Below are 24,145 nucleotides of genomic sequence, written 5' to 3'. Positions count from 1 at the left end.
ACAGCCAGCCATATCTCACTGGGCCTGTGGTTGTTTAGATCATTTCATTTTGTAGAAGGCTCTGAAAGGATGAAGCCTGAGGCCTGTCCCAGTCATCTAGTGAACAGAAGACCAAGAGAAAGAGCATTTGATAAGGACTCCAAGACGTGTATTAGTCTAGGTTCCACCCAAACAGATGTGTGGCCTGGTGAAGTCCTGCTACCTCTCTGGCCTCAGTTTCCCCATCTATCAAGTGAGAAACTGAAATTCTGTAAGAAGCAAGGTTTCTGTGTCCTCAGAACACCCACCCCAGTGGTCAGGGTGAGCATTAGATTCCTGTGGTACTGGAGTCTGTGGAACATGCAGACTTTCCAACATCTGAGATGGGCTGGGTGCATGCCTTACTGAGAACATCAGGCTTTCCAGTGCCTGGACCCCTGGGCCACTTCTTCCTCAACCACCAGGAACCCCATTTTGACACACATGACCCTGGTAAGGGGAAGAACCATCTAATTGTGCTCAGTCCAGAGGGAAGAGCCTGCAGAGTATCATCTCAGCCTCCTGAAACTGCCCACTATGACTCAAAAGCAGGCCCCTCATCACCCCATTTAAACACAGCACACTGCCCCAGGAAGCTGCCATCTTCTGAGAGGAGAGACCAAGCTGGGCTCCATGAACTGGTCCCCTCTCTCCTATGCTGTCTCTCCAACCCCCATGCACCACCTGTTCATGAAATGGGGAGACCTTCCCTACCCCTGCCACCTCCCACCGAAGGGAACTGAGGGAGGTCCTGGGGATGCCTCAGGAGCTGCCTAGGGACAACACCCAGGAGTCGGCAGAGGAACAGCACAGAGGCTTCCCCGAGGCTCCACAGCAGTCAGGCACAGCCTGAGCCATAGACACAGGTTGTTCTGACAGGGCTATTTATAGAAGCGTGTTGGCCTTTCCCCAAAAGAGGGCCTCAGTCTCTCAGCGACGGGGAAACACAGAAGCTCCTTCCTTTGGAGGCAGGGAAAGATATTCTCTTAGGACTCAGACACAGTCTCTCTTTGGGTAGGAAGAAGCACTGCTAGGGCTTAAAATGGGCTTGGGGTACAGCAGATCGCTTCAGACTCATCGCAGGGTAACTCCAAGGGAGGAGAGGGAACTGGGAAAATATCACTAAAGGTGAAAAAAACACACCAAGAAGAATGAAAAAGTGAGGCATATGGAGGAAGCTTCCCCAGCTCCTAAGTCAGCCACACACCCTGCTTCAGAGCCTGTGCCTTCCTCAGCCAGCAGGGCCCCAGGGCTGCTCCTCCAGCCCTGCCCCACCAGGATGCATGGTACTGATGGCCAGTCTATGCGGAGGGACGCTGTCCCTGACCACAGTCCTGAGTGTCCATGCTCATTCTCCCATCCCACGCTGGAGCCGCAGCAGCAGGGAAAGAGGCTGTGTCCACCTCCCCGCCTTCTCTGGAGCATTTATCCCTCATGGTCAGGTCTGGCATGCAACAAAATGAGTTTCTTTGAGGGGATTTCTGTCCTCAGTGGGCTTATAGACTCTGGCAAAACGGGGTAGGAAGACAGGCAGAGAACTCAAGATATGTCATGGATTCAAGACCCAAAGTAAAGAAGTAGTTCTATAGGCACCAAGCCAAAGGTGCATTTTCCTAGAGCAAAGCTACAAAAGAGAATGTGGGGGTAGAATGAAGAGTTGGGGCTGTCTGGGCCACGGAACAATCACCCCCCCATCCTCAACTCCATTTCAGAGTATTTTCTTGTAAGATATTTCTCTTTTTCCCAAGAAATATCAGAAACAACTACCTTTTCCGTTGCAGAGTAAAAGAAAATCCAGCTTGGCCATGCTCCTTCTTAGCTCAATTATGCAAAATTGTCACCCTCTGGGACCAAGGGTATACAGCCTAGCTGGCAGTGAGAGGCAAGCAGAGCAGCAAAACAGGAACCGTTTCCTTCCCAGGCAGCAGCAGAACTCTCTAAGCAACAGTTCAAAACCTCAGCTGCGTATCAGAGTTACTCAGGGAGCTTTTCAAAATCCCGGTGCCTAGGCAGTTCCTCTGGCCAATTAAGTTAGACTCCCTGTGCCCTGGGTATCGGTGTTTTCTAAAGCGCCCCATGATTTCAGTGTGGAGTGTTAAAACTGAGAAGCACTGTTCTGGGGGGAGGGTCACACAGTGAGGCAAGAACCCAAGAGGGGGTGGAACACTTCCTGTCTGCAGGAGGCCTACCTAGCCAGAGAAGGGAACTCTGAGCCCCTGAGTAAGACCTGAAAACAAGAGCTTCTTGCCGCACACACAAAATCACAACATCTCCTTGGGTTCTTGGGCAGCCTTGCGTCACTGAAAGGCCCACAGCCTTTGCCTGACGTCAGAACCAGCAAATGCTGGGCCGTGGGCAGGATGAATTATTCACAGAGGAGGCTTCCAGGCAGGCAAGGGTACACTTCTGGTTAATTCCTGCTGGTGTTGGGCTGCTGAATTAATGATGATCCTGCTGCACACCTGTGAAATGTGACAGCCCCATTCTACCCATAAGCAGCCCCTTCTAGGTCCTGGCTGAGAGCTCGCTCATTTTAAACAACACAGCAAATAAGCAGTCTTGTCTGCACTTCTACCAGGATGGGTGGCAGCTGAGGCGGCTCTGCGGCAGTTGGAGAGTGTGGCCAGGCAGCAGGGGCTGAACGTTTTTAAGAAATACATACCTCCACCCACCCCCTTAGGAGAGACGCACAATCTCTGTGGGTCTCCCAAGCCCACCTGGGTAGTTTAATGGCATCACAGCAGCCCAGGAGAAAGGGTTTTAGTTTGTTTCTGAAAACACCCTGGACTTCTGCAAAGTTGCAGGACTAGGTTTTAAAATGGTTTCTGGCTACTTACAACACGGAAGTCTCAACCTACAAAGGTTGATCCTGCTGAGGGACCAGCGCCCGTCCCCTTTCCATCCCCAGCTTGGAAGCTCAGACTTTGCTGGGAAATGAAACAGCAGTTGCCCAGCTGCCCTCTCTGGCACAGGTGAGAGCATGCAGTCAGTCTAGGAGCCAACCAAGTCCCCAAATCCTAGAGAGCCATTTTGAAAGGGTTCCAGGGACAGGAGGCATTTTGAAAGGGTCCCGGAGGTGCCTGAGGGGCTCCAGATCCAGTCCTTGGCGCACCCAGCTGGCTGGTTCAAAAGCACCCCCGGCAGCTGCGGGCCACTCTGGTGACACACGGCTTTGTGCCCCTCCTTCTGAACCCCGGAGGGCACTTGTGTCGGGGGAGGCGGCGCGTCCACCACAGCGTTTACCTTTGGGGGCTGCTTGGTCTGCACGTTCCGGAAGAAGGTGGTCTTGGCCGTGAAGAAGCAGTCCTCCAGCTCCTCGTCCAAGCTGCAGTACCCACTGCTCATGCTGCTGTCCACCGTCATCGAGCCCGGAGCCCCGCGCTGGGGGAAGGCGAGGGCGCCCGCCGGGCTCCGCTCCTCGGTCACCGCGCCAGGGGCGGGAGGGCCCGCGAGTGGCCCGGCGGCGGCGGGGTGGCCGGTTCTGTCCTCGCTGGCATCTGCGGTGTCACCTCCCGGCGCCCACTCCGCTCGGCTCGCTCCGCCCGGCGCCCCACACCTCCCCCGCGCCGCGCCTTTCCTGCCCCGCGCGCAGCAGCTCCGAAGCCACTTCCTCTGCAAGGTTCCTCCAAGCCGCCCCAGCCGCCCGCGCCCCTCCCCCCGGGCACCCTAGGACCCGGGGTGCCACGGTCAGATTGGGGATGCAGGGAAGGAAGCGACCCGGATGGGCCCGAGAGGGACAATTCCGTCTGTCCTCTCCTCGCACGCCCATTAGGAAGTGCCCTTCTCACCCCTTAGTGTGAATAGATGACAGAAGGTCAACATCATCGTCCTTTCTCCTCCTCTCCGTCCTCCTCACCTCCTCCTCCAGCCCCTCATTCCAGCCCACTCCCAGCCCCTATCCTTGGCGTGGGGACCTGGGTCAGTCAGTAGTTGGAGAAGTAACTGGAGATGGCAGAAAATGATTATCTGGCCTGGCTGGAGAAGCAGCAGCATTTTTACTTGAAAACACCAGAAGAAACTGCAGGTCTCAAAAGCACATGCAAATCACATGCAAAGTTATGAGGGCTGGCAAATTGCACTGAAGGAGCCTACTGACACTGCCTAGGCTACCTGCGAATCCCCTCCTGACAGGCTGGCCAGAAAGGGTCTCCACCAGACCTTGTCATTCCTGTCCTAGAGGGTGGCTCACTTTTATTTGTGCAGCGCCAGGATGGACTAGTTGAAGGACAGCTTCATTGCTGAGGGCTGAATCCTTCCAAGCAATTAGAGCAACACCCCTACATCCCTCAGACCAGGCTTCTACAACAATAACAGTTATATCTGGCACTGTTTAAACAACAGCTGTATGTGCAAATGGTTTACATGCAGCCTGTCGCTTAATTTTCCCAGTAACCATTGGACTGAGATGATTATTTCCATTCTATGGATGAGAAACCAAGGCTCAGAGTCATACATGTGTGCTGGATCAGACTCAGTTCTGTGTGACTCTGGGGCCTCTATGCTCTTGGTCACTGTGATGTCCTGTTTGTCAAGAGATTTTCATTGGGTGCTTTGCCATCTTGAAACAAAGTAAAGCCTGGGGCCCCAGGAAGAGAGAACCTGGCACTGCTAGGGGCACCATGCCCATGTGGCACAAAGGCCTGTGGACCGCAGGAGTGGCCTGGAGTGTGGCCGAGGGGGCAATCAGGGCTCCCTCTGCGTCTGTGTGGCTGAACCGATCCAGTGCCGGAGGCGCACACACCGGAGGCGGGCTGGACTCAGCCCCAGACACTGACCTGCCAACTCCACTTCAAGCTCTGGCTACTTCTATCAGGAACCTTCTTCTTCCCCCACCTTAGCCGGATCTCTGCACTCAGCAGGGTTTCAAACTGCAGCCTAATGTGGCTCCAGCCTCCCACACAGCCTCTTTCCCAGAAGCTGGGGAATGCCTGGCAGGCATGAAGTGGAGATAGCTGAAAGCCAGTGCCCCTAGGCCAGCCACCCTCTGCCCGGAGAACTGTCAGTAGCAGCAGCTGTCTCCTCCCCCAAGAAATCAGTGCAGGTAGACAGTGGGGTCAGAGCTGCAGGGCTAGGGAGAGTTTGAGGGGGAGGATGACTGGTGAAGGTCCATTTTGCTTCTGTGTGAAGCCATCTTTTCTTTAAATAGGTATTTTAGAGGCCGCCTTAGGAGGTTTTCCCAGACACAGGGACTTGGACCAAGGAGCTGGTCCCACCCTACAAGTCAACACCAAAACAACACACCCTGCAGAGAGGGGGCACTGCATGATCCCCAGGCATCTGTCACAGCCCACCTGCTTTGTCCAGCCAGCAAAAAGCAGGCTATTCTCTATTAAAAAAAACCTCCTTGCTCAGTGGGAATCCAATACTTAATACAAAAGCAGTCCCAGATTCTCTGTGGCCAAGTATCTTCCGTGTCACATGAGGAGCTCTGCAATACAACCACAGTACCACACATTCAAGATGCACAATCTTAAGACACAGCTAATAACAACCTCTTTGAACACGAAGGCAAAGGTCCCCAGGAGCCAGCGGGAATCTGTCCTTGTGAGCAGCATGCCAGATGCCAGTCCTGGTGAGGACAGGTCTCAGGGACGCTGTGTTCTCCTAAGTGCTGCTCTGTGCCATTCCAAACACCAGAAAACCTGATGCCTCAGTTGGACTTTTCAAAGCCCTTTTAACACCTATTACTTCACTTAGGCTACTCTATAACCTTGAGAGCAGATATTATGCCCTATTTTACAGGTGAAGAAACAGAGCTCATTCCATCCTAGTTCATTACTTCCAAAACCTCTTGATTTCTAGTTAATGTCTCTTTCTCTACAACACTTCACCTGTCAATGAACCCAGGCTTGGAAGGAAACCACATGCAAAAAGTCAGCAAAAGAGAAACTGCTAACAGGGGCTCAAGGACTAGAGGAAATCTGCAAAGATCATGCACAATGTAAGAAGCTGGTCAGTATCCAGGAGGAAAAATCCAGACTGAAGCCTTAAGGGAGGAGATCTGGACTTCTAGCATCTACTGATGCTGTGGGAAACTCCCCCGTGAGTACCGATGGTAAAGATGTTGATTGGCCCAGGGAGGGGGCTGGGATGGGTGAGCCAGAGCATTGACCTTTTACGCATGAGAGCCACCCATGAAGCATGCGGGGTGGTTGTTCTTGTCCAAGGTCCCACGAAGAGGAGGCTGGGCCTAAGCACAGCATGAAGAGTCTTCAGTCCCCAGCCTCATACTGAGGATCACAGAACCCTGGAACTATGACAGCACAGCCACTTTCCTGACTCGAAGTGCCAGATGATGAAAGACATTATTTTAAGTGTTCTTCCTTTCTCAAATGCAATCCTGACATGAGGCAAGACTCACCCTGTGGTTCTATATGTTCCAGAAAAACCATGACACATGACTAGAATCCAGGAGCTGACACTCTAGTCCCAGCCTGGTTCCACTTGATGTGGCATCTTGAAAACCCATGGGCTTTGGGTTTCCTCACCTGCCCAACTGAGGGATCTGGGGGTGAAGATCAAATCTGAAGCCTTATGCCCCAGCCACATATGCAGAGGCTCTAAATGGACAAGGCACCATCCCACACCCAAAATGTACATTTAAATTACTAGTAGCTGATGTGTACTATTAACTTGATGTGCATCCTTTCATTTAGCCCCTACAACAAGCCAAATGCAGTCATTGTTTCTGTCTTACAGAGAGGAAAGGAAGGACACGGCAGGTTGAATAACTTACATAAGGTCACATACTAGCTAATGGTGGAACCAAAGCAGCCCCGCTGGTCTCACTCTGTGGACCCCAAGTCCTTAAACTCTATGTTCTGTGGTCTCATGGGTGCACCCTGTGATTACTGCCATAGTAACCACACTGCCTGACACTGCGTCCATCACGAACACAGCAAGAACCTCATTCCCAGCTTTCTGTGCCTGTCTTCCTTTTTGCTCATGGGAGCCCCTCTCTCCCCCATGCACCCCTGATCTCCCCAGGGGGTCAGTCTCGTCTGTGCCAGTGGCACAGACATCAACCATGCCTGACAGGACCATGGGTCAAACTTCTGCTTTCCCAGGGAGCTCAGAAGGAGCTGCAGCAGCTACCTGAGGAGTATCCGGCCAGGCCTGCTGAAGTTTCACTCTCGGGGTCTGGAACAAAGCTCACTGTTCCCTGTACCCTGCCCCCACACCTCCCTCCTCTTCTCTTCTTTCCCTCCTCTTCTCTTCTTTCCCTCCTCTTCTCTTCTTTCCCTTCTCTTCTCTTCTCTTCTCTTTTCTCTTCTTTCCTCTCCCCTCCCATCCTCTCCCCTCCCCTCCCCTTCACTTCCCTTCCCTTCCCCTCCCTTCCCCTCCCTTCCCCTCCCTCCCCTTCACTTCCCTTCCCTTCCCCTCCCTTCCCCTCCCTTCCCCTCCCTTCCCTTCCCTTCCTTTCCCTTCCCTCCCCTCCCCTCCCCTCCTCTTCTCTCCTCTATTCTCTTCTCTTTTCTGTTTTGTTTTCAATGGTACAGAGAATTGAACCCAAGACTGAGCTACATCCCAAAGCCTTTCTTGTCTTTTATTTTCTGAGACAGTGTCTCACTAAGCATTAAGTTGCACAGCTGGGCTTGAACTTTTGGTTCTTTTGCCTCAGCCTCCCAGAGACTGGGATTATAGGGATGCACCATGTATCCAACTGTACTTCCTGTCTTGGTGAGTGACATTAACCTGCACTACTGCAAAGCCTTCCTGGAGCTCCCCTTGCTTCCATCTCAGCCTCCTCCAAGCTCCTCACCCTTGTATTGTCAAAGTTAGCCTTCTAAAGCCGAGATCTGATCATAGCTGTTCCCTAGTGTGAAGCTTCTGAGCAGATTTTAACTCATAATTACCGAATAATTACAATGTGTCAAGCTCTAGGTGCTTCGCTTTCCCTCATTCATTCACTTAACAACGACTTACTGAGCCCTTCCAGCCGGCAGGCACCGGCCCGGTGCTCAGGTTTGGGCACGAATGAGCCGTAGTGCTCACCCTCTCCCAGTACCGCTTACAGGGAATGACGTAAAAGAGGAGGCAACAGAGCGCTCCCGGGCTCGTGTGCATTTCTCTATCTCATCTAACATTTACAACCTTGCAGGACTGCATTTTACAGATGAGTAAATTAAGGCTCAGAGTGGTTTGCTTGCCCAACAAGTAAAGGGTAGAAGCAGATTTCAAACCCAGAGCCCTTGTATTTAATTTTACAGTCGTTCTCCCTCCAGTGACTGCAGCAGTTGTATTCACAACCAACAGTTCATCTTCCCCTCCGGCCGCAAGCTAGCACCCTTCAACAGCCACTTGAAATTCAGCCCTGCTCTCGTGGGGTTTCGTTCTTGCTAGTTTTTGCTTATTAAAATCCTCCTCCTGGGTCCCCCCTCTTCCTGACACATTTTCCCTGGCCATGACCACCCCTCCCACACCTTCCATGCAGCTCTCAGAATCACGCTTCCGCAGATGAGCTATCTGGGTTGGATCTTAAGGATACCACCCACCATCCCAGGAGCAGCACTTTTCTGCACAAAATGGGCATGTGCAGCAGACAGCTCAATTCCTCTCTATACGACTTCCTGTCCTCTGAGGTGTGGGCTGCACCATCGAGATTAGACTCACACGAGAGTCACTTCCTTGGGGGTGCTGCCCACACCTTACTTCTTTTCTTTGCTGCCAGGGTAACAGCTCTGAAGAGGCCAAAGAGCACATGTTGGGGCTGGAATCAGGCCAAGGATTCTGTCCCTCACTGTCCTCTAGTGACACTTGAGAGTGACAGTGTGCTTCCTTCTAATCAGCAGCCCTTTCTGTCATGGGCCCCTCTCTAGGCCAGGCAATCCTCCAGCACCCAGGGCAGCTTGGTCACCACTAGGAGACATGCACAGCTGTTGCACTGCCACCCACAGGAAGGAGGGGTTTGTCACCACCCACCTCTGAGCCCCAGGACTAACCTGGCCATCTGAGCAGCCCCTTACTCCCCCAGGGTATGGAGAGCACAAAGAAGTGTCTCCAGGATTTCTGGAGGATGTGTCCTGGAGCTCTGTCCCTCCTTGGAGCCAGATGGAAGATGCATCCTTGTTGGGGTGGACTTCTGCTCTGCCCAGTCAGGACCTAGCTCAGCCCAGGCTGGTCAGACTTGGCGAGGGGAAGCTCCTGTGAGGAGCACTGCTTAGGGACAGTGAGTCACTGAGAGCCAGCACTTTTGGCTTCCGGATGGGGAAGGGACTCTGTGAAGGAGCACGGGACAAGCTATCCCAGATGGAGTCGGAGAGGAGGGAGTGGGGATCTGGCTTCTCTCATCAGCGCATATGGAGGGGGCGGCACTTGCCTGGCTATCTGTGGAACCTCCCAGGAGAGGCAGTCAGTTCTGTCTTATGGAGAGGAGTCTAAAGCAAAACAAAGGTCAAATTTTGAAGCTAAGGAAATTATGGCTGAAAATAGGAGTCTCATGTACTCCACTCCCCATCTTCCAAATCTCCAGGAGGTTCGATATGAGACCCTAGTCTCTGCCTTTCCTCAGGTCAGTGCCGTGCCAACTGCACGTGGTAAGTCTCCTCTTGTGTTCGGTGGACAGAGGATGAAAGAAGATGTTATCAGTATCAACTGACTGCTAGATCATAAGTGTATGAAGCAGTCCAAAGTCAGGTTATAGTGCTGGGAACATTCCTCGCTCTAAAATGCTGTGAGCCCCACGAAATCAGAGAGAGGCTGTCAGCAGCTGTGAGGATTAGGTATCAGAGTGAGTGTGTTGGATTTAAAAGCATGATCCAAAGAGATCAAACCATTTCCAAGTAACTTAACTGAGTCCTAGAACTATATATATATATATATATATATATATATATATCACAAAAATACCCAACACTCAAGAAGGTAAAATTTGTGATATCTCACATCTAAGCAAAAATTATCAAATGTGCAAAAAACCAGAAAATTTTGATCTTTAATGAGGAAAATCAATTGATTGAAGCCAGTCTATAACTGAGACAGATTTTAGAGTTGGCAAAGACACTAAAAGTTATTTTATCTTCTAAATATAGTTATAGTTATCTTCTATTTCTATTTATTCAAAAAGTTAAGTAGAAACATGGACGGTATTAGATAATACCCAAATCAAACTTCTCGAGGTAAAATTTACAATGTCTTGGATGAGAAATTTGCTAGAAGAGATTAATGAAAAATCACACATTACAAAAGAAAAGTTCAGTGAACTAGAGACACAGCAATACCAAATATCCAACATGAAACACAAAGCAAGAATTTAAAATATGAACAGAGCAGTAAGCTGTAAGAAAGTCTAGGCACTCTAATAATACAGTAGGTGTGACTAAAATATAGAATGAACTTTTTAAATTTTAAAATTGCTACAGTAAAAGACACATGGCCACTACTCCCCATCACTTTGAACACACTTATTCCGTCATTCTTGCCACTCTGTGGAGCAGTTCTAGCAGTCCTCTTTCATGAATCTTTAACGTTGCCGCCACATGCCATCCAACAGAGAAGCAGGCTCATAAAAACGTGATGCGGGTCCTCATTCACCTCGTTCCCTGGATCTGGCACCTTGTGACTTGTGGCTCATCTCTCAGGTCAAAATAAGCATGAAACGTAAATGTTTTAAATTGATCCAGGGTAGCAAGGCAGCCACAACAGTGCAACTAAAGGTGCTTACAAGAGAGGACTTCCAGAGCTGCTTCAGAAAGTGCCGAGAACTGCACTCCGGTGTATTAGAAGTAAGTGGGGGTATTTTAAGGGGGTTAATGGCAGTGTGTCTTTTACTATAATACATCTTAACATTCACTGTTTCTTTTTATCAGTTCCTACACTTATAACTGGCATTCTCAGAAGGGGAGGTAAAAATGTTTGAAGAAATAAGCCTGAAAAATTTCCAATTTTGATAAAAATTGTAAACCCACAGATCCAAGAAATGCAGTGAATCCCAAGACCAAGAAACGTAAACTACAGTAAGGCACATCATAATTAAAACGTTCAAAGCCAATGATAAAAAGAACATTTGAAAAACAGCAAAAGAAGGAGACATATGCAGAACAAAGATAAATACAACAGCATATTTATTGTTGAAAACCATACAAGTATAAAAATAGTGAAGCAACGCTTTCAAAATAGTGAACAAAAAAACTAATTAAAAAAACTGTCAACCCAGAATTTTCTACCCAGTAAAAATCTTTCAAAAACAAAGATGGAAATAAAGGCTTTTTTTGGACAGGAAAAACTGAAAGAATGCATTATTAGCATGCCCACAATAACAGAAATGTCAAAGAAAGTCCTTCCTACAGAGGGAAAATGTGATATCTCAGTGGAAACCTAGATCTACCCAAAGGGGGAGGGAAAGTACCAGAAAAGGTAAGCACGTGGACAAAAATGGATAGTTTTTTTATTATTTAAATCTAAAATGTAATTGACCATTTAATAAAATGGGAGCAATATAGTATGGAGTTTATAGTATATAAAGAGGGGAGATGGAGTACATATTTACATACTTTAAGATTTCTTTTGAGACAAGATCTCACTATGCAGTTCAGGCTGGCCTTGAACCCACTACAGAGCCCAGGCTGACCTCAAATTCATGGTGATCCTCCTGCCTCAGCCTCCTGAGTGCTGAGGTGCACCACCATGCATGGGTTGTAAGGTTTTTTTAAAAAAAGATTTTATATTATACCTGAAGTAGTAAATATCACTTGATAAGTAGACTATGACAAGCTAAAGCTGTGTACCATAAACCCCAGAGCAACCAACCACTGAAATAACATAATAAAGGGGCTAAATCTTATAGGCAAAAAATAAGAGAGAATGGAATCATATGCTGTCCATCCAAAATAGCGGCAAAAACAGAGAAAGCAAAAAGAGAAGAAAGAACAAATAAACACAAATAAGTCTTTGCAGAAGACAGATTTAAAAACTAAATCCAGCTGGGCGTGATGGTACATGCCTGTAATCCCATAATAAAATAATAATAAAAAAAACTATCCACTCAGGAGGCTGAGGTAGGAGGATTGCCATGAGTCCCAGGCCAGCCTAGGGTACATAGTGAGCTCAAGACCAGCCTGAACTATATAGCAAGACCCTTTCCGAAAAAATTAAAATAACTAAGCCCATCAATAATCACAATAAATGTAATTTGGCTAAATACTCTAATTCAGTGGTAGAGATTATCAGATTGAATTTTAAAAATACAAATAAGATCCAATTCTTTGCTGCCTACAAGACACGGCCTTTAAATACAACCATGTGCTGCACAGAATTTCAGTTAAACCCATGTACAGCAGTGGCCGCGTATGATTATAATGGGGCTAAAAATCCCCATCACCTAGTATTTCTCCTGACGTTTTCCTATGTTTGGAAAAACAAATACTTAACCATTATATTACAATTGCCTACAGGGCCTGAGATGTAGCTCAGTGGTACAGCACCTGCTTGGCAAGCATGAGGCCCTGCGTTTAACTCCTGGTACAAAAACAAAACAAAACAACAAACTAATTGCCTACAGTATTCAGTACAGCAACATGCTCAACAGATTTGTATCTTAGAAATAATAGGGCCAGGCATGGTGGTGCACACCTGTGATCCCAGCACTCAGGAGGCTGAGGCAGAAGGACTTCTGTGAGTTTGAGGCCAGCCTGGGCTACATAGTGTGTTCAGGGCCAGCCTGCACTACATAGTAAGAGGCTGTCTCAAAAAAACAAAAGAGAAAAACAAAGCAGTAGGCTATCATGTAGTGCGGTAGGCTGTGCCCTCAAGGTTCACGTGAGCACGCTCTGACATTTGCAAGTGACAAGATAGTTCTGGACACATTTCTCAGAACATATCCCCACCATCGAGCAATGCCTGACAGAATAAAGACACAAACAGCCTAAAAATAAGAGAAAGAATAGAGAAATACCATGCTAACTGTGGTCAAAACAGCAGCGTGGTTACATTTGTATCAAGGTAGATTTCAGATCAAAGAATGTTACGAAGGATGAGGAAGAGCCATTCGTGATAAATTAATGAAGAGGACATAGTAATCCTAAAAGTCTACGCGCCCAGTAATGGAGCTCAGAACAGAAGAACATAGAACTGTGAGGAGAAACAGTCAAATCCACAGGCAATCTTGAACTTCCCACAACTCTCTCTCAATAATAAATTAAACAAGTAGAACACAGGTACTGTATGCTTCAACAAATGCCAGCCGCTGTTGTTACTGTTACAACTCCTTGTAATAAGCATTTTTCAGAAGAGATCCAGGACCCTGCACTTCGCAAGAGGTAGCCAAGTGTCTATTAGGAGCCTTTGTCACCCAGCCGAAGCCCCTCCCCTTCCAGGTTCTTCCCTTCCTGCTCCGGGGCTCCCCTGTGTGGTAACCCTGGGTTCAACACTGACAGTCAGGCAGAGGACAGGGGCAGGACTTCCTCTTCTGAAGGGTCTGCAGGGACAGAGTGCTGGGTAACGGAGACAGTGGTGTCTGCAGGAGGGAGCTCAGGACTGGGGGCCAGGAAACTCAGAACCCCCAGCCAGCTGAGTCGCCTCTGCTGTGGAGGAGCCTCGGGGGCGGATCCCAGCAGGGATGGCACTGAGGAATGGCAGTTTGTGAGTGTTGGGGGTTGGGTCATCAGGCTGGGCTGATCCACCCCAGAGCTCTGAGAGCCACCCTGGAGCTCCCTTCGTTGAAGTGAGGACAGGTGATCTGCAGAGTGGAGCGAAGACTTAGGCCTCCTTGTTAGGAGAGGGTAAATATAGGCTGTGGAGCAAAAAGTGCCACTGAAGCCACAAGTCACAGTGGCCTGGCTTTACATCCAGGATGACAGCTCAGCTTTCCCGTTCTCAGAGAGCCGGCAGAACCAGACCTTGCAGGGATTCATGCACTAATCCAGATTTAGACTCATTTGAGGGCAGCAGGAAGCCACTGAGGGTTTTTATCACAGGGACTAAACTCCAGTGGGGCTGCTGGCAGTCTCAATGATGGCCTGGGGCTGTCACCATGGGACACTTACCCCATAGGCTTCCTATGCTTTTGCACCCACCTCCTCCCTGGGTCCCCTTACCACCCGGGGAATGGTCCCATGTCTCAGAGGAGACACCTGAGTCCCAGAGGAGCAAGGAGCCAGTCATGGGTCCTAAACCAAGTATTTCATCTACACACTAGGAATTGGAACCTAGCTCTTGGGTTACCCAGGCCAGGTGCCTTCCCTTTTCCCAAGATAGTATGTACTGCCTATAGAAAATACTACGTTAGAAATGTGTAGAATCATCTCAGGGTCAAACAGCAAAAAAGCAAATAACAAGAGTTGAAAGTCTCATACTTTCAACTCCACCTGTCTCATGGCGGAATCCCTTTTGACAGGTCGGTGAGCACCGTCCAGACACGCACACTGTGCCCTGCACACACGCACACATGCACTCACACGCACACACATGCACACACTCACACACACACACTCACACACACACACAGTATAAAAGGCTGGTCCTATCTGTGCTGTAGGGTGTCTCGTTTTCACTCTGCACTGTTCCCTATCTATACTTAAGCATTCATCTCTCCTTCAGAAAGGCATCAGGGTGTCCGTTTGGATGGCTGGGATTTCCTCCCCAACACCCCTGGCACTCTCTCCATGGCTCCCAAGGGCTCTGCTGCATCCCCTGGAGCCAGTGACCAGGAGTCCAGGCACCAGATGGCCAGAGATACTGGCCTCTGCAATTTCCACTGACAGCACCTGGAAGGATTTCAGAACAGAACCTGGCTCAACAAATTATTGCGGAATGAATGTGAAGCAGTCTTTAGATACTTTTTTTAATTTTAGAGATTAAGTATTAATGAACGTCTGGGAAAAAGTTGAAGTACATCAAAGCAGTGATTTAAGGACATTGAAATTTTCCTTTAACAAACATGGATTTAAGTTTAACTGAGTCTATTTAAAGAGAACTAAAGTAAATGACAGCATGGGAGGAACACGGTTATGGCCACAGTTCGGGTGTGGGTGTGCCTGAGCCCTGGGAACTGCTGTGGGGGCCTCGGAGCCCCACGTATGCTCAGGAGCCTGCAGGGCTAGAGACAGGAAGGCACCTGGCCTGCTGCAGGGATCATTTTGGCTCTGGCTGCAAAGGGTTTGAGAAAACGGGGAGTTTGTACCTCGTGATCTATATATTACATGCCCCAGAAAAGTGGCACCAGAGCCAGAGGCTAGAGCCTCCAGGGTCCCCCAGGGGGCAGTGGGTTACAAGGGGAAGTGGAAGTGACAGGCAGATCAAACGTATTTTGTCTTGAGGTTGACTTCCCCAGAGGCAATGAAAGAACTGGACCGAGGCATCAGTGGTCATCAAAAAGGCACAGGGGAGCCCCTGTGGGTTTTCATCACAGGGGTGGGTGACATGGTAACAGCACTTTTTTTTTCCTAGCGCTAAGGATTGAACCCAGGGCCTAGTGCATGCTAAGTAAGTGCTCTACCACCAAGCTACATCCCTACTCTTTTTTTATTTTCAGAAAAGGGTCTCAATAAGTGGCCCAACTGGCCTCAAACTTGTGATCTTCCTGCCTTATCCTCCAAAGTAGCTGGGATTACAGGAGTGTGGCACCATGCCCAGCTGATGTGAGCACTATTTGTTTGTTTGGTTATTTGTTTTAGCATCAAGCCTTCACACTGAGCTGCATCCCCAGCGCTTTTTTATTTTGCTAAGTCACTAAGTTGCCCAGACTGGGGTTGAACTTGTGATGCTCCTGCAGCAGTCTCCTGGAGGGCTGAGATTACAGGTGTGCACCACCGTGCTCAGCTGATCAGAGTACTTTTTAAACTATGAAAAATGTAAATTCTTTCAGATCAGGGCGCACCCCCACATAGCTGTTTTGGCAGTCCTCGGGGTCTGTAACCAATAGTAATGATGTTCTTGTTTTTTGGGTTTTTTTGTTTTTCTTCTGGTACCAGGAATCGAACTCACAACCTTGTGCTTGCCAGGCAGGCCCTGTGCCGCTGAGCTAAATCCCCAGCCCCAGTAGTGATGTTCTTTAGGAAATTGGCTAAGACTGAAGAGCTCTGGGTCCACCTGCAGAAGATCTTTTTGGTCACAGTGTGGGTATCATAGACTTCAGGATCTCCAGCGAGAGGCTGTGAGAACACTGTTTGTGGTTGGCAGAAGCACAGGCAGCTACCAGCGCATGTGTTTCTGACGCTTGCAGGAGACAGGCTGACCCCAGGGTCTACGAGCTTGTAGCCTGGGCTTTGAGCTGTCCCTCCCCTCCTAGGCCCGTCCTTCTTCCCCCTCCCCCACCCCGGCAGAGGGAGACAGCACTGTGATTATTGCTTTTAAAAGGCTGAGGCTAAATACTTATCTGCAGGATGATCTCAGCTACGTTTTGAAAAATGTATGAATGTACAGGAAGGACATATACAAATGCCAACAAAGACTGGCTCTGTCTGGATGGAAGAAAATCAATGATTTTCTTTCCCTTGAAGAGCAGAGAGGAGAAATGCTGCCGAGATGCAACATCCTCTAACAGCCCCATGCACACATGCCCCAAAGTAGCTGAGCTCTGGGCCCAGGCCCTTGCCACATAAGTCCCCAGGAAGACAGCAGCAGTCCTTGAGGCTGACCCCGCGTGGTGAGGACCTCCAGGTGAAAAAAGCGCTATCTTGATACTCAACAGAAGTCAAGCCTGGGCAGAAATCAGTACCAAGAGCTTTTCAGTGAAGGCAAAGGACTCTGGAACAGGCCCCAGCTGTGTTGACAGAGGCCGGGTCCTGACCTGCTCTGCTGAAGCCCAGGTCGCCGCCGCTCAGTGGCCTGTCCAAGGCAAACACAGCAGCCTGCCCAGCCGGCCTGAGCACTCCTGCTACCCGTGTGCAAACAGCAGACAGGGGCGGCGCCACACCACGCGGAACCCTGCCCCTTCCTCGGCAGCATCTCAGCCACATCTCCTCCTCAGGGGCAGCCCCAGTGTAGTTTGCCAGGGTGTTTGCAGGCTGCCTCACCTCCTGTCTCCCATCCTGGACAGGTGGTTGCTCCATTTCCAAATCCTCCACTCAGGAGCTCCTCTCCAATGCTGGCATTTTAAGGATGAGATGTTGTAGATAACAGATTCCAGGCTCTCCCTGGGTCTCCTGCCCACCATACCCAGGAGCTGGCTGAGCCATGCCAGGGCAGGCTCCTCAGCCTCTGCACAATTGACATTTGGGGCCACGCATCTCCTTGTCGTGGGCAACTGCCCTGTGTATTGCCGGGTACATGGCAGCATCCTCTGCTCACTAGAGGCGACTAGGATATCTCAAACTGTAACAACCAAGAACGTCTCTAGACACTGTCAAATATTGCAGGGTGAGGAGGGCAGGTCATACCCCATCCCTGCCTTTTTCAGTCCTGGGGATGGAACCCAGGGCCTTCACACTCACCTACCTTCCCAGCTCTGTTTTATTCTTTATTTTGAGACAGGGTCTCACTAAGCTGCCCAGGCTGGACTTCAACTTGCCATCCTCCCGCGTCAGCCTCTCAGCGTCAGGATCACAGGCTCATACCACCTCGCCTGGCTAAATCACTCCCTTTGATTCCAGCTATTCTAAGGGAAGCACTAGAGAGACTCAAAAACGAAATCTAGGAAGCAGGGGTTGGGAAGCTTATTCTGGCATGGGGGATGGACAGGGTTTAGAGGGGAAGAAAGAAGAGAATCTCGGAAGCTCCCACGAGAATAAAAAATTGGGAAAAGAAAGAGTTGACGCTTTTGGGAATGTTATGCTGTGTAACCTTCCTCTTCTAAGGAAAACCATCAAAAGTCTGCATCTCTGCAGCTCTGCGGTAGAGCACTTACACAGCACGCGGGAGGCCCTGGGTTCAACCCCAGCCCTGCAACAGCAACCGCAGTCTGCACTGCGCACTGGTGCTTTGTACGTCTGCTGCGCCCTCGGCCCCACTCTCACCAGGGCAGACAGATTCCAGTTAAGGGCCCAGCCTGCTCCACAGGAGATTCATTCAGGACACACCGGGCCACTACTTCCAAGTTTGGGTGGATTACTGAGTTTGTAAATAATGATTCAGGACCAATTCAGGACCATCCTCATAAAAGTGTCTGTCACACTTGCTTTTGATAACACTGTTCTGGTGAGAGACGCAGACCCCAGGGAACAGCAGGGAGCCCGTGATGCCCAAGCAGATGGGGCCTTTGAACACTTTTCATCATAGGCAATGTGGCCAGAAAAAGTACATAGACGTCCATTCTGGGGACTTGGGGCTGCCTGTAAGCCCCCCATAATGTCTAGGTCCTGTGGTGGATTGACAGCTGGTGGTCAACTTATAACAACACCCAGCTGAACTGAACCAGCATGCTACTAGGTGTGGGAGGCCCACATAAGGGTTGTCGCCAGCAGCATAACAGGCAGAACTGGAGAAGGAGAGGCTGTTGGAGCTGGTAGAGGCTGTTGGGAGCTAACAGCAGCTGCTGGGAGCTGTTAGAAGCTGTAAGGAGCTGTTCATTCTCTTGGAGGACACTGTCATGCTGGATTTCCTGATGAACTCGGCTGTTATCATCCAAGGAACTCAGGACCTTGTTGTCCCTGAGAATGGCTTTGGTTCACTTTGGGGGAGCTCTGGTCCTCACTTTGAGCATCGATTCTTGGCTCTGGAGGGGAAGATGGTGCACTGCTCAGTCTCCTGTAGAAGCTTGTCATGTTGGCTTTCCTGATGGAACTTGGCTGTTCTCATGATTGTAGGAGCTTGGGACCTCACTGTTGCTCAGGATGGCTGTGGTACTTTTCAGTGGAGCTCTGGTTCTTACTTTGAGTATTGCTTCCTGGCTCCAGTGCAGATTTCTCAGCCTGCCAGCACAGATCCTTCATCCCACAGGTGCAGACTTTTCTAGCTTCCACCACTGACCTTTGGGCCTTCCCAGCATAGATCCATGAAACAGGCCTGCATGAGACATTGTCATGGGCACTAGGACTCCAGCTGGACTCCCGGGCAGCACTGTTATGGCCTCTAGGTCTTCAGCTGAACTCATGCAGGACATTGCTGTGGAATCCAGGCCCTCAGCTGGATTCTTTGGTCTTTAGTGTATGGACAGATTTCTTGCACTGTCTTGTATATGATTCTTTGGGTGACTATTATAAATAATCTTATAAAATAGGTGTCCTATATTGTTCCTCTTGCCAAAACCTCAAAGCACAACAGTCCCCTTTACTGTCTTATAGCATGCTGGGCTTTTCCTTCTTAGACTCAGAGCTTATTTAAAATTCCCTCCCCCGCCCCCCAGCACAGGATGAGCAGGGGCCAAGTCTCTTCCCTTTGTCACTAGGTCTTCAGCATTCCTGGACCTGGCACATGGTAAACACTCAAAGCATATCTGTTAAATGAATAAATGGATACATCCTGGAACACACCTTACTTCCTGACCAGCAATCTTCAACTCATAGATGAAGGTGCTCACCAAACCTTACTTCCTCTGGGAAGCCTTCCTGACTTCTCCCAGCAGAAACAACTGCAGGTATACCCAAAACACTTGGCTCAGATTTTCACTGAGTATGTGTTACAGGATCTACTCTTTGGTTGTGCTTGGCATCCCCTGCCTGAATGTAAACTCTCTGAGGATCATCGTGATGTATCATGTATTACCCCCAATCCCATCAGCCCTTGGCACATAATAGATTGTCACTACTGCTTTTTTAGTACAGGGATCAGTAAATGCCCTCCTCTGTCTCCATTCCAAGTCCTAGGTATCCAAGTCTGAACACACTGTATCTCAAGCATCTTGGCAAATCCCAGGAGCAAGAGCTGTTTTGAACATTGACTTCCTGGTCTTCCCCACCACCTTTCCCCCTGGCCTCCAGTACTAGAGATGGAATCAGGACCTCCTGCATGCTTGGTACTCAACTGCTAAGCTACATCTACAGCCTTTTTAAAAGAACTTGTATTTTGAGGTAGTCTTGCTAAGTTGCCCTGGCTAGCCTGGAATTTGCACTTCTCCTGCCTCAGCCTTCTTCTGAGTAGCTGGGATTATAAGCAGGTGCCATCCAGACACCTAACTTCCCGGTCCTTTGACACAAAGAAGAAACACTGGCACAACCCCGCTAAAGGTTGTCCTGGCTCCTGGCTAGCTGAGGGCAGCCAGGACACCCTGAAGTTTTGCAATGCTCCCTAGTCTGAAGGCCAGTTGGTACGGGAAGCTTTGGCCACATCATCCCCATGGGTCCAGGACTCTAGGAACCTTCTGGAAGCTTTTCTGGGACCCACTCTGCCCCTACCCACCCCCACTTCAGGATCAAACTCCATGCTTGGGGACCACCACAGGTACCACTGAGTATATGAAGACCCCGCCTTGCCTGCCCCAGACCCCTTGGAAAGGGGGCAGAAGTGGACCCCACATCCAGCACACAGGGAGCTCCTGGGAGAGCAAGCAGAGCCCAGTACCTGCAGGGGCTGCCCCAGCCGGCCTGCTGCCTACCTGGCTGAACGTCGGGGTGAGGATGTTCTCCCGGGAGGGTCTGTCCCGCGCCAGGCCCTCTTGCCGACTACAGTCCAGCTGGATGAGGCTGCGGCACTCTGGGTGACAGGTGAACTTGCAGTCTGGAGGGAAAGAACCGCAGGGGTGTCAGGGCCTGGCAGGATTCCTGCTGCTGCCCTCCCAGGGTCTCAGTGGAGGAGATCTCGGTCCACTCCAGATGGGGAGAGCAGCACAGGAGGAGGAGGCGCAGCACAAGGCCAGTGCCCTGCTCGACGTCACCTCTGTCAGTGGGGACAGTGACGTGCTTTATGCCTTTGCAAACTGCCTCCACCCATACCATTTCACGTAAGCCCACAGGGGACCGGGGCTCAGTGACTTTGTCACTCTCAGGCCATCTGGCTCTTCATAGTTGCTTTTTCTGCTGATTCCGATCTGAAACAGCCTACTGGGTTCACTTCCATGGAAGCCAAGATTTAATTTCCAGATTTGGAAGCAGCCTTGGGGACTTCCCTAAAGATGGGGAAACTGAGGCCCAGAGAGAGAGTGTGTGGGTCAGGTGCCCACAGACACAACGCTGGTATTTTCCAGCATTCTTAGGGCTCCTCTGGGGCCTCCTTGGCTGGAGGGAGGTAGGAATGAGATCAAAAGGAAAGGGTGATAACAGAAGAATCAATACAAGCCTTCTAGCTGGCAAACGGCAACAATCTCATGGGCTCACAGTGGCACAGGCCTGTACTTCTAGCACTCTGGGAGGCTGAGGCAAGAGGCTCGAACATTTGAGCTCAGCCCAGGCAACTTACCAACTTAGCAAGACCCTGGCTGAAAATATATATACATTTATAAAAGGCAGGGGTGCTAAACCCTGGGTTCAATTCCTGGTACAAAAACAAACGAACAAAAAAAAGTTCAGCTCACAAGTGCAGGTCCCACTATGGCTGCTCTACCAGTGCAGCTTCCCCCTGGAGGTGCCTTGGCTCAGTCTGAAGGCCCAACCTCGCAGGTGCCAGAGTCTCTCTCGAGGGTCCCCTGCTGGCTGTGAACGAGGGGCATGGCTGGGCCAGAGGAAGGGCTGCCTGGACTTGCTTGGATAACCTGGGGACTCGAAGACTGCTTCTGGTTGATAAGGGCTCAGACATGCCGGGTGTCTTTTCTTCTAATAAGATTTAAACAACACATCTGGTCTCTGTATTCATTAGTTAATTTAATTAAATTAATTTTTTTTTGAGACAGGGTCTCACTGTATAGTGCAGGCTGGTCTCAAATTCCCTGCAATCATCCTGCCTCAGCCTCCCAGTGGTGGGATTACAGGCATGCACCACCACACTACCCTGTTTTTAAAGCTGCCACAGCAACTCTGTCTGGAGTCATGGTGGCAGCTGCACTTCTGCCCACCTCCCAGCCGCTCCCCATGCCTCCCCCACGACGAGCACCCAGACCAAGTTCTTCATAGGGATTTTCCCACTACCACCCAGGGCAGTGCCTGACAAAGTGGGGGCACAGACTGCAGAACCCTGCGGCCTCCTGACCCATGGGCTGAAGCCCCAGCCACCTTTCTGGGTTGGAATTTAGAACTCTACTGCTCACCCCACTCGTGCCCATGGGCAACGTGGTGCCAGTGCCCCTTCCTGCAGACCCCTGAGTGGAGGCCTTCCTGGCACACCTGTGTAGTGAGCCTTCCTCTCCCGGGGACGGGAAGAGGGAGCTCTGAGGTGTCCTCATCCCCACCTGCAGAGGGAGGTGTGCTTCACACGGGCACAGCCTCCCCTCAGTGGGGTGAAGGGCACAGGGGTGCACGGGCCAAGCCACCCCCACCGGCAGTGCCAGAAATGCCAGGGCTATCGACAATGTGGCACTGAGGGCAAAGCCCACAAAAGACAGCATTGTCCTGGCTCAGGCCCTGGGACACACCTGCGTGGCTGTTGGTCACGCTCTGAGCCATGAAAAATGCTGCAGAGATGCCAAGCAGCAGGAACAAGGAGGAGAGGAGCAAGGGAGCCCTGCCAGCCGACAGCGGCGCTGCCCGCGTTCCCCACTGGATGGCACTGGGGGAGCGGGACGTGTGCTCCCCTCTGCCTGCAGCGCCCACTACGGCGGACACAGGACGCTGGGTCACTCTCATATCCTTCTCCCTCTTTCACCATCTCTCTCTGACACACACAGACCCTGGAAACTGCTCTGAAACTTCAGAAGGCCTGGTGCTGAGCTGGCCAGAGCTGGGAAGAGAGGACTCCAAGAGGCGGGACTCGGGATTTCAGCAGCAGCACATCTGGGTGCTAACGATTCCATTCCAGCAGACCATGTAATTGCGGGTTGCAGCCAAGCCACTGGAGCACAGCTCTGGACTTCCCGGCCCCTGGAAACGATGAAGTCACAGACCTAGAGCCCTTCCCCAAACACAGAGGCAGCAGCCTGCAGCTCAACGTGTGCCAGGAATGGAAAGACCCACGCCATTCCAAAGATAAGGCTGTGTCTCCTGGGACCGGGGCTGGGCTCCCTCGAGCAGCTCATCCCGGTGGCCCCTCCTGTGCCCCGTCCTCCACAGCCTTCAGCCAGTGCTCAGTCTGGACAAGGGAAGAAATAGGGGCCCTGGGTGGGGCAGGGCCACACAGGTCCGGGGAAGAGGCCATCTCTGGCTGTGGCCTGGGTTTCCGTGGGAAGGCTGGGGCACAGGAGACTCTGGGGGCAGAAACAAGGGGCAGATCCAGGTCGTTCAGATGCCCCCGTCGCAGGGGTCAACCGAAGGCAGGGGCACCAATGTGATCAATAGGACGAGGGTCTCAGCACCAAGAGACAGCAAAAGCTTAGGCAGCAACATTCCTAGGATCTGACCGTAGCTTCTTGGAGAGAACTGACCTTTCTGAATTATCCCTTCCCCTCTCTCCTTGCCTTTCCGCTGCAGCTCCTGTTCCCAAGTCCCACGCAAGGTTTTGAGGAAAATAAATGTGCTTCCAGGTTTTGGAAGACGGACCTTTGGAAATAGAAGGGGCCAACTGCAGGGAGCAATGGTGGCCACAAACCGCAGTAGGGTCCTCTCCCAGGAAGGGACTGGGTGGCAGGATGGAGGACCCCCAGCACCCAGACTCCACTAGATTCCTAGGGTGACCAGGGCAAAGGACCAGCAGGTGGGTGACTTTAGGCAGGACCGGGCTGTCTCCCAGCCTGGGGGCCGACTTTAACACCAAGTGGGGGCCAGGGCCATGCCTCCTCTGAAACGCGTCAGGGGACCTGACCTGGCCCCCTCCCAGCTTGTGAGGCTTTGCTGGCCGCCTTGGCTTGCAGCTGCCACCCTCTACCTCTGCCCGCATCTTCAGTAGGCTTCTTCCAGTGCTCTGTCTCCAACGGCTCCCTTCTTATAAGAATTCTAGTCACATGGGGTTGGGGACCAGCTTACTCCAGTGTGACCTCGGCTTAACCAATGACATCTGCAAGGACCCTGGTGCCAAATGCGATCCCGTTTAGAGGTAGAGTGACTAGGACATAAGTACATCTTTTTAGGGGGAAACGCAGATCCACCAGAACACAGACCTCAGGCCACAAGGGGAACACAGACTTAGTCCCAACAGATGGAGGCTGCCATAGATGCCATCTCCAGAGACTGGCAGTAGATGCAGGGCAGGGGGCCCAGAAATGCAGGACTGAGCCCAGGCCTACTGCCTAGCCCCAGTGACCCTGCTCCTGCTTTTGTCACTTAAGCTCAGACGCCATGTCAACCTTCTGTGC

General features: G+C 50.8%; 1 protein-coding gene across 2 annotated transcripts in view; it reads right to left on the bottom strand.

Annotated features, from left to right (window-relative positions):
• Nucleotides 1-24,145, bottom strand: part of Rassf5 (Ras association (RalGDS/AF-6) domain family member 5) — a 73,124-nt gene that overhangs the window by 19,844 nt on the left and 29,135 nt on the right. Inside the window, exon 2 of one of the 2 annotated variants that reach the window (XM_005375394.2) lies at nt 20,426-20,547. In XM_005375394.2, coding sequence (XP_005375451.1) covers nt 20,426-20,547 — 122 coding nt within the window. Of the gene's footprint in view, nt 1-3,261; nt 3,836-20,425; nt 20,548-24,145 lie in introns of those variants that run through there. The other variant, XM_005375396.2, reaches the window with a different exon arrangement.

This window comes from Chinchilla lanigera, unplaced genomic scaffold (assembly GCF_000276665.1).
Source record: "Chinchilla lanigera isolate Chin_1 unplaced genomic scaffold, ChiLan1.0 scaffold00005, whole genome shotgun sequence".
In the NCBI taxonomy this organism is placed as follows: Eukaryota; Metazoa; Chordata; class Mammalia; order Rodentia; family Chinchillidae; genus Chinchilla; species Chinchilla lanigera.
The sequence above is the reverse complement of the archived record's forward strand: the minus strand, read 5'-3'. Positions and strand labels throughout refer to the sequence as shown.